Source organism: Maylandia zebra, linkage group LG13, assembly GCF_041146795.1.
Source record: "Maylandia zebra isolate NMK-2024a linkage group LG13, Mzebra_GT3a, whole genome shotgun sequence".
NCBI classification, from domain to species: Eukaryota; Metazoa; Chordata; class Actinopteri; order Cichliformes; family Cichlidae; genus Maylandia; species Maylandia zebra.
Window position 1 is genome coordinate 1,371,643 of NC_135179.1, and position 12,734 is coordinate 1,384,376.

General features: G+C 41.3%; 1 protein-coding gene across 2 annotated transcripts in view; it reads left to right on the forward strand.

Annotated features, from left to right (window-relative positions):
- The first annotated feature begins 1,015 nt into the window (after window positions 1–1,015).
- Window positions 1,016–12,734, forward strand: part of fbxw4 (F-box and WD repeat domain containing 4) — a 42,612-nt gene continuing 30,893 nt past the window's right edge. Inside the window, exons 1-5 of one of the 2 annotated variants that reach the window (XM_076891361.1) lie at window positions 1,016–1,137; window positions 4,266–4,361; window positions 4,597–4,782; window positions 5,360–5,492; window positions 7,127–7,212. In XM_076891361.1, the coding sequence (XP_076747476.1) occupies window positions 1,031–1,137; window positions 4,266–4,361; window positions 4,597–4,782; window positions 5,360–5,492; window positions 7,127–7,212 (608 nt within the window). In that variant the 5' untranslated portion in view covers window positions 1,016–1,030. Of the gene's footprint in view, window positions 1,402–4,265; window positions 4,362–4,596; window positions 4,783–5,359; window positions 5,493–7,126; window positions 7,213–12,734 lie in introns of both variants that reach the window. The other variant, XM_004573796.3, reaches the window with a different exon arrangement.

Genomic DNA, 12,734 nt, shown 5'->3' on the forward strand with positions numbered 1-12,734 from the left:
TTTAATTTAGGTTTTTAGCAAAAACAAGTAGGCAGAAACAAGAACACGTAGTTAGAAGTTACAAAAACTCAAAGTAAACTTATTCAGCTTGTAGTTGGATTATCAGCTGTGTAAGTATTTAGACAGTGGCACAATGTGCACATTCACAGATCAAATCCGTTCAGTTTAATGGGGAACAGCTGTCTGTCAATAAGCCACACACAGACTTGAAGTATCTTGTTAATATTATTCATAATATTAATATTAAATATTTTTTCTTAAGCGATGTGGGATGTGATCCAACTCTGAGCACAGTTTCAGTGCTGGAGCCTGCACCACTATTCTCCAGTACACAAACTGAAATCAGCTGACTGTGGAACCAATAAGCAAACAGACTAAAAATTCCAAGAAATTGAACCACTGGTACCAGTTCTCGATTCCCGTCCCCAATTAGCTATTCTTAATTTGGTTATTAGTGTGTATCGTTTTCTCCTAGCTCTGTGATTGACACAGAGTTAACTGGGGGAAATATTCCATTGATGCAGTGAAAAGTATGAAAGGCTGGGCAAAAACGTGGCTTACTTGCGAGCTGGAGTGAGTTACTCCTAGGAGGAGGTTGCCGAGAGAGTTTTTGAGCAGGAAATGTATCCAGCAGGTTCATTTACTGAGTCCAACAGAGAACAGAGTCGAGGAGGGCGGGCTGGTAGGTGACTCAGACAAGGACAAACCAAGGTTAATGCAGAGGAGCTAAAGGAGCAGGGGTCTCAAACTTAAATATTTTTTATACAAATATACATATTTCCGAAAATGTAATTTTGTTTTTTACTTCAAATATTGTAGAACAACACTCGAATGTAATTTTCTTTTAACTGAAGCCCTTCATTGAACTCCCAAATAAACACTGTCTGTGCACACACGCATGCGCTGTTTTGCTGCTTTTTAACCTCTTTTTTTCTCTTTCAAGAACAACGTGATGTCATTAGAAATCTGACTTTTGCAGTGGAGGCCAACAACGTGTCGAGCCTAAAACGGGAAAGCAACACGTGACGTCATGACGTACAGACACGTTGCGTGTCGTCATCAGGCGGTGGTTCACTGCAAGAATGGCTTCCTGTCTCATCTCTGCCCCTGCTCTGTGAGCGATGAAACTTTACCGCTGTGCGTAATACACAAAGTAAACACGCAGAACCGGACATAGAGGCTTCGAGAGCGGCGCAGCGGTGCCCGAGGGCTCGCCATGCTGCTGTCTCAGCTGCCAGAGGATCTACTCTATTACATCTTATCTTATTTGGACTACAGATCTCTCAGTCGCCTCTCTCAAGTTTGTAGAAGCTTTTACCGCTTTGTAAACCGGGACGCTGTTTGGAAGAAGATTGCTAAAGCTCTTTTAAACACGGGCATTACTCGGGAGGGGAAGGACATGTAAGAAAACAGTCGCACACTTCTGAGCAAGCTGCTGGGTGTTTCTAGCTTAGCGTTAGCCTAACATGCAGCGTCCATTGGCCCGTGCTGCTGCCGCACCGTCTCACGCTGACAGCAGCTGACTCCACACCTGTGGCCGTGGCATGTTGTTGTGTGTAACCGTAAGCGCTGTGGTCCCAGTGCATCATTTTACAGAAACCAGTGAACAGACTTCCTTTTACTTTAAATAAAAGTGATGCACTTTAAATCACTTTCAGCACTTTTGATTGAATGACAGCGATAAACGCGACTAAGTAGCTTTTCATAAAATGCGATGTGAAATTCAGGCTGCAGCATCACCTGCTTTGGCTTAAACGTACACGTGTTGCTATGAGGGAGTAAGTGTTCCACATCTGTGACCACGAACACTGAGACAGCTGCCCTGATACTGCTTCTCAGTCAGCAGTGCAGTGTTTGAACCAAAGGTTCCACACCTGACCTCAGGTCCTGATCCTAGTATTTAGTTTAAGGTGCGAGCACTGTAAAGTCAGGAACCAGAGTAGGACTCGTGGTGTTGTCCTCATCTTGTCTGTCAGTTATTTTGTGTGTTTTTCACCCTTATCATGTTCAGCTTTTACATCGTTCCAGTCAGTTAGAAAACTGCAGTTTCAGACCTCTGATTGTCTGGCTTTTCAAAATAAAGTGCATCACTGAGAGTACGCCGAGCAGTAAAATGCATATACCAGCCATTTATGCAAATATCGAATTAGCCAATTATATGACAAGGTCAAGTATCATAACGGAGAAGAGAGTTAAACGTAAATGTTTGGTGACAGAGAGCTGCTCTGCGTTTTTCAAAAGATGCTAGCTTTTATAGAGAACGACCCAAAGAAGTCTGTCAGTGTGGACCCATTGATGCACACTGGGTCCTGGGTTCACCGGGCAGTTCCTGGATCAGTCTGTTGATTGCTCCCTACACTTGCCTCACGCGGGAGCACAGAGCACATCTTGAGTTGCTGCAATGAAATTTGGACTGGCTTCATCGTTTTTTCACTTTGTTTTTGCAGGTCTATGTATTCAGCCCCGTATGATTTTCATTTCTAACTAACGATGCTGCATCCTTTCAGTCCTAACACACTGTCCAGCCCATATGCAGGATGATTTGAGTTCCCATTGAGATCTGACGTCTTCCTTTCATTGTTTTTGAACTTTAGATGCACTTTCTTCCCTCACCTGTATGTGAGCAAGCACAGTTCTTAAAGAGGACAGCCTGCATGAACAACTAAGATGAAAACCACTGTCGTCATAGTGATCTCCAATTGTTCAGGCTAACATTAACTAGACCTGACCGTGCTGAATTTTCTTTGCAGTAAAATATCACCAAAACCGTTTGCATAGAGACAGAGTCGCAGTAGGAAGCTGAAAGAAAAAATCATTTGTGTAAACTCAGGCTGCAGCTCTCTATTTGTAATCTATCAACGAATCGAAATACTTTAGTTTTATTCATGAGCAATAACAAATATTCAAAAGAGAAAAATCAGGTCTTTTAAAGTGAATGCTCACTGCTTTCAATTGTAGAAATGTCGGTGCTTTTAAATGTAACTGCATACTAGACGAAACCCTTTGACTGTAAGTGCCAGATTAAAACTACATTTTTAAAAGGAAACATGAATCATCTCCAGTACAGTCAAAAAGTCTTCCCTCTGTATTCTTGGCAGGCTCTCTCGTTAATACGAGGCAGATGTTTGTGCTGCTGGAAGCAGAACCTTTATCATGGTGTGGACATTATTTAATAATAATAACAATTCAGGGTCCAAGCTGACACCCCTCACTCAGGGTTTAATGGCCCACGTACGTTTTTGTGTTTTTAATTATGAATGCATTTTTATTAATGCAATATTTTATATCACTTTTAATCTGAGAAATGTTACAAAAGAATTGAAATAATGTGGTCTGGTCCCCCCACGTCCCTTTAGACTCACCCACGTTTGCAGGTATCATGTCCTGCTGGCGTCAGCCTTCATTAAGCTGGATGTAAACATGCATCAACAACAACAACAACAACAATCAGACCAAGTCAACAGTTTGTCTACATAGTATAATGGAACATGTGCAGGCTGAGGGTGGAGCAGCTGCACCCGTCACAGCTTGTTGATCAGGTGCTTTGATGGACTCCTGCTAACGTCGTCCCAGTAAAGGTTTTGTGGTGGTTACAGGAACAGCGCTGGTGTTTCTTTCACGCTCGCTGAGCTCAGCGTGCCGGTAACGGCTCCGCCTCTTCACGGTGTGTCAGCAGACTCTGTGCCAGGGTCATCATCACTGCTGCTGTGGTGTCGTCAGTGGGCTGTCAGACTTTGTATTCATTCTGTTGCAGGTCTGTTTTTAGTGGCACATGTGGGTGAAACGCTGGTGTTGACATCGTTTAACACAGCGGCGCGCTACAGAGCGTTTATAATCGAATTCCTCGCTGAAGCCGTAGGGTCAGGTGACCCTCTCAACAAGCTGATTCAAATGTATTGTGGGGTTATATGTAAGTTCAGTAAACAGCTCCTAAGATTATTGATGCAGTATTATTGTAGCGTCTTTATTTTAATATTAAGAGCCTTTAGGTGACTGTTGCTGTGATTTGGTGCTATATAAATAAAACTGAATTGAAATTGTAACCATAGTCTTTGACAGATGTTTGAGAAGTTCTGAACAACAGTTTGCACGTCACAGTTTTTCTGTGACAAAACATTTTATTTCATAAAAATGTTCACATGTCATCTGAAAATGTATAGATTGATGAAAGGGTCAGATGTGCATTGTTTTCATGGATAATGCCACCAGCATTCAAACCCACACAGATCAAAGTGTAGTCATCTCGGTTGCTGCTGTCCCTGCAGATATCCTCTCATACGCCTGAAGGACAGAGTGAAGTTTGCTCAAAACTGGTACAGCGGGATCTGCAGAAGAAGAATTCCTCTGAGATGGAAAACTAAGTAAGTCCCCTGTTGCACCTTATTTCAGTTCACATCATGCAAACATGTCCAGATGTACAACGAGAGTTTGGATTTCAGCGCCGTCAAAGATTAAACTTGTGATCGGTTTCACAGAAGAACTGTTCATCATATCTCTGCCTGATAAAGAGCCAGTTTACCTCATTATCTGCATACTTTAAAGACGTTCAGGTGTGACGTTGAAATCGCTCACATTTTATTTGTATCTCATTGTCAGACTGTTACCATGGTTACAGCTGGACGGGGACACTCTTTTTCTGTCTCAGGCTGCTGACATAAAGGTGTACCATATCCACAAAGACTCGGGGAGACTCCAGCGTAGTCCGTTTGAAGTCTACTCGGGCCACAAGGGTGACGTCTGTCGCTTCGTTCTCACAGATTCTCTCCTGATCAGCGGTGGAAGGTAGCTGAAGGAAAACTGTTGGTTGTTCTAATCTGAAGGAAACGTGAAGTTTGGAGGTCTGTAGAGATTGACACGTCTGCACACCTCAGCATCCGATACAGCCTTAATGCTTAGCCTTATTTTGGCGTATTTGATCCTGATTTCCTTACACGGGGTCTATATAAGCTTTAAACAGTGTCTCAGAAGGGTCCACATTCAAAACGCACTCTGCAACTCCTTTATGGGCAATAATCTAGACCCAAAAACACGAGTACATCCAGCTCGGATTCAAAAGGTTTTACAGTTGCTAAATTTGAATACATGTGAAATGTGATGTGATGAGTGAGCAAAGAGAGCTTGAAACCGTGGCTCAGACTTACTGTCACGCTTCCATACATCTGGCTGGCTGAACGAAGCGCTGGTTTACACTGATGTAAAGACATTTACTGTGCTCCTGTCAGCATAAGAGAGGTCAAGACTTGTGATTTGTGGGTTCCAGCCGATCAAACAACTTCAGAGCTTCTGTTTATGTGAGTACAGATTTACTTTGGACGGCTGAAATGTAAAGAAAGTCTAATGCTCTTCTTTATCGTGTCAGTGACGGGAAGATCGTCGTCCACAGCAGGAGAAGTGATGTGCCAGTGGAGTTCTCAGGTCATAACCAGGAGGTGAACTGTGTGGATGCTAAAGACGGACTCATCATCAGCGGCTCCAGAGACCGGACAGCCCGGGTCAGAATGACTCTACGCTTCGGGTTCATTATGTGATGCACAGTAGCAGAGTGTTTACAGTCCTACTTCTAAGATGCTGTGTAAAATGTCATATCAATGATTTGCAAATCACTTTTGAACTGTGAGCCAATCACAAGTCAAACAGTCCCTTCACTATTCAGCCAAATCACCGGGGGTGGCACAGCAGCAGTCGTGGGTTCTGATCCAGTCTGAGGCCTTTCTGTGTACAGCTTGCATGTTCTCCCTGTGCCTGCATTGGCTTGCTAGGTTAACTAGTGCAGTGCAGATGTGAGATTGAATGGTTGTTATTTGTATTAGCCCTGCAGTAGACTGGCAGCATGTCCAGGATGTGCCTCACGTCTTCACAGCTCCTGAGCTGCATCAGAGGAATAGAAATGGACGATGGACAGACTGGCAGACGGCCTTAGGCCAGCTGAAAAGCACCGAGTCTGTTTTTATTTTTAAGCATCAAGTTGTGATGCTTTCCTGACGTTATATAGCTTAGATAAATACCTGCTTCTTTGCAGTTTCTTAAACGGCGGAGCTCTTTGCACAACTTCCTGAAACTCAGGAACCTGCCCAATCATACACCGAGCTGGTTACAGTTAGCTCCATACATATTTGGACACTGACACAAGTCTTTTATCTGTTTACTGAAACATATTTGGTTATATATAGTTGTATAATGGACAGCAGCTGCAGTAAAGACCTGGCAGAGCATTAAACAGGAGCAAACCAGCACCTGGTGACTTCACGCTGTCAGTCCAGCAAAGGGATTTATACCGAGTATTAGAGACGAACATTTCATCTTCACATATTTAATTTGTCCAATTATTTATGAGCTGCTGACATGAAGGGACGGTGTTAAACATGCTTTAGTTCATCACATTTTTATGTAATCTTTTTGTTCAACCCACTGAGTCAAAGCTGAAACTCTGCACTTCAGCTACATCTGAGGTTTTATTTAAAATTCATTGTGATGATGTACAGGACGAAATGAGGAAAAAGTTGTCCAAATATTTAAGGACATAACTGTAGTTTTTACATGTAACAGTGAAATCACTGGCAAGCATGTTCAAACACAGAGGATACAGCTGGATGGAAATCTGCAAAAAAGCTTTTTAATATAGTTGAATTCAACAGGAAAGCTTTCATATGCTGTATATTCAAAATGAAATACTTGTAATCTTTGTTTTAATCTGGATGATTGTGGTGCACAGCTCATGAAATTGTGGATCTAGTAGAATAATCATTGATAAGCATTACAGAAGAACTTCACCAGATTTATGTCCCATTATAAAGTAACACGCTCCCTGTTTGCGTACCGAACACATGAAGGTAGACAAAAGTTAATTCTCTGACTTTTCTGATATCCGTCCTGTCCTTGCTGTGTCCCCGCCCCCACTGCTCACATGAAACACAGAGCATCCTGACCTGTACACAGAGGCTGTCCGCTCCATGTTTATAAGACTGAAGTTAACGAAACATTTACTCATATTTTAACTAAACAAATGCTACATTTCACTCTATATCTAAATCATCACGTGTTCAGTTATTGGTATTACAATAATAATGTCATGTAATTTAATTTGTCATGTAATACATAGATGATCTAATAAGCTTTTTTTCTTTAGATTTGGAGTTTGACTTCCACCGCTCCCAGAGATACAATTCCCATGTGTGACAGAGTGTGGTCCGTGGCTATTAATCCCACACTGAGGTAAGAGTCACCCACTCACTTGTGTTTTCTCTTATCGTTATTTAAAGCACTTTTTCATAGTAGCTGCTGGACGTGCTGGCACCTCACCAGGACCTGGGGGCTGTTGCAGCTCTAAGAACCCAGTTTTTCAGCCCTTGTTAAAGAGGAGCAGCTTTCCTGCATCGTTTATGCATAAAAGTGACGTTAATAAGTTGAATGTGTGAATGCAGCATTGGCAACTAATTTTAACTCTTTGTTGCCATTGTTCAGTCATAATTTTTACAAGAGCACATAACTGGAACACTGACCCACAGTGGTGCTAAAAGAAAGACATGAAAGAAAGAAACTAATGATAAGTAAACAGTGAGGAACCATGAGTCATGCAGGTGTCAGTGCCATGTTATACCTACATGTGGCGCAGGAACATCATCACGGTTCAGTGGTTTTAGTTTCATTCCAGCCGTGTGCAGTGGCTCAGTAGCACGGTGCTACACAGCGAATAACAGGAATCACCAGACTAAAAACCTTTGACTGCAGCTCATCTTAATTTTGTTGTAGGAAATCTGGGCGATACAAAAAGGATTCCACGAAAAAAGGTTAAATGTGTTAAATAAAAGCTAATAAAGTAAAATAAATACCAATAAAAAAGGATAAGTGTGAACAAATATGGATGTTAACAGCAGCATTAACACTGTGGCCCGGCTTGTTTCTTCTTTTGTTACATTCAATGCAAACTAATTTCTGTCATGCCTACATTTGCATCATTTTTAGGTATATTTCATTTAAACCTAGTTTGTAATAAAGCAGCTGGCAGATTTCTGCTGATTTTCAGACGTTGGCTGGTCACAGACTGTGCGTGAAACAGCAGAAGCAGATTCTTTGTGGCGGCGCTTTAGAAGTGCCTTTGATTTCTCAACCATGTTTTGGCTCAGAAACCTAATAACACAGACTTACACACACTCACAGCTCTGCTGACTGCACAGACAGATGCAGACGTTTGTAACAGTATCCACTTCATCACCTGCTGGTCTGAGAGGCAGGTGATTGTCCGTCCACAGAGACGCTTCATCTGCCGGACATGGTTTATAAGGCGTGCCACTTGTTCTTTGTCCTCAAAGTTTTAAGTTTCCTCAGTTTTTTTAAAGACACGCTGTAAACCACGTCAGGAAATGCCCAGAATTTGTCATGTCTGTGGTCGGTGCAGAAATGCACTTTTGTGCCCCTTAAACTGAATTATCTGTTTTTCATAGATTCAGCTAAAGAAACCAAATGTTGTTTTGCTATTAACATCTGTGTACAAACACAGTTTAAAATAGGTTCTTTAGTTGTAGACACAGCACTGGTTCATATATGGAATAATTCAATTACAGCTTACAGAAGGAAAAAATGTCCTCTGACCGTTTTTCTCTGGAAATGCTCCGATGCAAGAACCGAACTGAGAATGTGTGAAAAAGCAGTGAAAGGAAAGGTGAGACAGACCTTCAGAGTAGACTATTTCTCAAGAACATTTCCCATTTATTTGACTGTAGCTGAGGCCATAGTTAATAAAAGACTATGAAAATGATCACTGAAACCATGAACTCATCAGGAAAGTGTCTCCCAGGGTGGGCAGCATGATGGTGTACTGGTCAGCTTTGTCGTGTAGTCTCCATTATCTCCCAGTACCTATTCATGCAGGTTTTCAAGCTTCCTTCCATAGTAAAGTAAGTAATTGATGAGGTGCTTAAAGTGTATAGAATAATAATGTATCAATAAATGTGGCTTGTAGTCCAAAAAACTGTCTACAGCTGTCAGAACTGTGGACATGGCTTCTACATTCAACACAGACGCTCTCACACTCCCGACACCAACGTCGTCATCGGTTTTGAATACATTTATTCTTTTAAAGTAAATGTATGTGTGCTGTATGCATTTTGTTGTCGACACCAACCAAAATACTGTTTTTGGTAATTAACATTTGAAATGATGAAGGCACTTGAAAAGTAACACAAAATGATCCGCCTTCCCAGAAAAACACACAAACTTTTCAGAAGTACTTTTTTCCTCCCAGGCTTCTAGACTTCTGATTGGCCAACATTTCTACATGGCTAGGATTTGGCATGTTCTTAGGCAACATACTGAATGCCAAACTGGATCCTAATCTTATTGCTTGCTTTGAAATCAGTGACGCCGTATCGTGTGTGATGGAAAGATTCACTTCTCTACGCAAATACAGCTGTCACTGGATTACTTCATGTCCTGAAGCGGGTGATCTCCACATCCATGTAGATGCTAAAAATGACAGCCTCAACATGGCATTTAATCTGTTATTAGACTCAATTGGTTTCTGTCAAAATGTAAAAGAACCCACCCACCACTTTAATCACACTCTAGATCTTGTTTTAACATATGGCATAGAAACTGAACATTTAACAGTGTTTCCTGAAAACCCTCTCCTGTCTGATCATTTCCTGATAACATTTACATTTACAATAATTGATTACACAGCGGTGGAGAGTAGACTTTATCACAGTAGATGTCTTTCTGAAAGCGCTGTAACTAAGTTTAAGAATATAATCCACCCACTGTTATCATCTTCAATGCCCTGTACCAACACAGAGCAGAGCAGCTATCTGAACGCTGCTCCAACAGAGGTCGATTATCTTGTTAATAATTTTCCTGCTTCGTCAGAAGTACTTGACTGCCTGGTATAACTCTCAAACGTGCACCTTAAAGCAGATAACTCGTAAGCTGGAGAGGAAATGATCTTTCACAAATTTAGAAGATCATCATTTAGCCTGTATATGTATTTTAATTTATTTATTTTCTACCATTTTTAAATCCAGAAATGGTTATGTAGCCAAATCTCAGTATATGTGCAGTTTCTGAAATGCTTGTCTGGGACCATCAACCATTCTGTGCTCAGAGTCACTCTCCCATTCTGATACGCACTGATAAACAACTTCTATTGTAGCTCTCTCTCTCACTGCTGTATGTGTGTATGGGGCTAGGCAGTGGCATTTCAGTTAGTTAGTAGGTGAATAGATGACCAGGTATTTCCTGCAGTAACTGGTCTCAACCAAAGTGATGCTGATTAATATGACATGTTTTGTTTTTGTTTACATTTTTATTAGCCCTGCACATAAAAATAGATATATAAAGAATCCATGTTACCTCTTTGTAATGATCAAAATTCTGATTAATGACTTTAAATGAATTACAGTCAACAGAACCTGAGCTGAACTTGAGCTGAAATAGCAGGTAAACACTGGTGTTAATGCAGTTCTTTCTGTTTAGGTGCACAGCTGTGATTAATGTGAATACACTTATTTCTACTAATGTTTCATTGAAGTCACTTCACACAGTCAGTTAAATGTATTTAAATTAATTTCAGCACAGCATAAGTTAATAAACTGAAAATGTTTCATTTTACAGTTTTGGATCAGAATTGTTTGTTATTATAAAACATTTTTTAAATTTAAAGTAGTTTTAACATTTAACAAGCATTATGACCACTCCTGCATGACACGCTTTCACTCCTGCTCCAGCTCCAGTACAGGCATGGATCCTACAAAACATCTAAAGGTTGTCATCAGTATTTGGCACCAAGAACGGGTTATTTTGGTTGTATAAATTACCCCTAACCCTTCATAGATCAGACAGAGATACTTGTAAAATAATGAATTATTTGGATGATCTCTAAGTGCTCATTGGCCCTGACACTTACACATTTGTGTGCGTGTGCAGTCTTGCTATGTCTATATAAAGAAAAAAAGAGTAACTTTAAAATTCCCACCAAGAAGCAGAGAGCCAGAAATGTCTTTACACTAAATCTTTACGGCCATGTGGTGGGGTTTGGCATGGAGGGTATGCCACACTGATCACTAATGTAGAGAAGAGGGGGTTGGCAGAACCTAATGAAGAAAGCAGCTACCCTGAAGAGAAGTGAGAACAGGCGGGTGGGGGGGTTTGAGTTGTTTTGTGTAGGATTCCTCAAGCACAACTACAAAGATGTTGCAGAGACCAAAAGCGCCTTTGAACGTTTCAAAAAGAGGAACATGATTGTTGGGTAAACCATCTCTTCAACACTTCTCACCACCACCAGGGAAGGAGGACCTTTGACCTCCAGTAAGTACAGGGTTAAGCCACAGCAGCCACCTAGCCATCCTGAACTGGCCCTCTCTAACTACTGCCCACCACTGCCACCCAACCTCAGACACTCCAATTTCACTCCCACTGCTCTGCCTTACTCAACTACAAGAAAAAGCTCGAAATTCAAGTCTTTCTCTTTGGTCTCTTCTGAGCCGTTCCTGTGGCTCAGGAGTCAAGAATTCAATTAGTTAAAAAAAGAGAAGAAAAGATCGAAGCTGCAACAATACAGCGATAAGGGGGCAGAATGTGCGTTCCCACACACTAAATACAGAGCGCTTTTTCTGGGGCCCACAGAGCCAGAGAACCTACACCGCAGGAGGCGAGAATAATCACAGCTCGTTCCAAACCCCCTCATTACAGACGCGCATGCACACACACACACATGCACGCACCTTGCATTCCTGACGCACACAGATAGTTTCATTCAGACACGTATTACAAGCAGACATTCCACCTAAGAGCAACACACCTTGCAGATCCCCCACACTTACCATGGATAAACATACACTCTGAGAAACAAACACACAAGTATTCCCATCAAAAACACACTTGGCACGTGAAAGCCTGCTGCACTCGTACAGGTGTTCTCCTGTCTTGAGTTTACAGCAAGTAGTGTTTTAGAGCTACACTTAAACTGGCAACTTTGTAAACAGTTTCCAAGCAATTGATACTTAATAATTACTAGAGCGATGCATAATTGAAATAGGTAGACAGAGTATATCTGTAACTGCAAACAGTGTGTTGATGGTTATTAAGGATCGTTGTTTTGTCTATAGATTTTTCTTTTGTGGAAGTCCAGTGGTTAGCACTGTTGTCTCAAAGCAAGAAGGATTTTGGAAAAACACTATATAAATGGCAGTCCATGTCTGTTTCCATCAGGAGGGGCATATTTTGGGTGAATATATGCACTATAGTATCAATCAAACTTTCATTTTTATAGCAACATTCATGCAGATTATCAAACTTTTTGACAGATGACTGACAAGCTGATAACGAGGAAATAAAAATTGAAATGGCCTATAAGAAGAATAAAAGTTGATCAAATACAATTAATAAAAATTAGAAAATACATTCAGTAATATCCATATCTCAATCATTTTCTTCCCTTTATCTGGGGTTCGGTCGCGGGAGAAGCAGCCTAAGTAAGAACGCCCAGCCACTTCTTCTAGCTTATCTGGTTCTACTATGAGCACCTGTCGGATTGCTCAACTCCTCACCCTATATCTAAGGGAGAGGCCTGCCACCCTTTGGAGAAAGCTAATTTCTGCCACTTGTATCCACAATCTTATAATTTCAGTCACTATCCAGAGCTTGTGACCATAGGTAACAGGAAGGGACTGGTAAAGCAAGAGCATCATTGCAGGTGTGGTCCCAATCCATCTGCTCCCTTCACCCCTCACTCACATGAACAA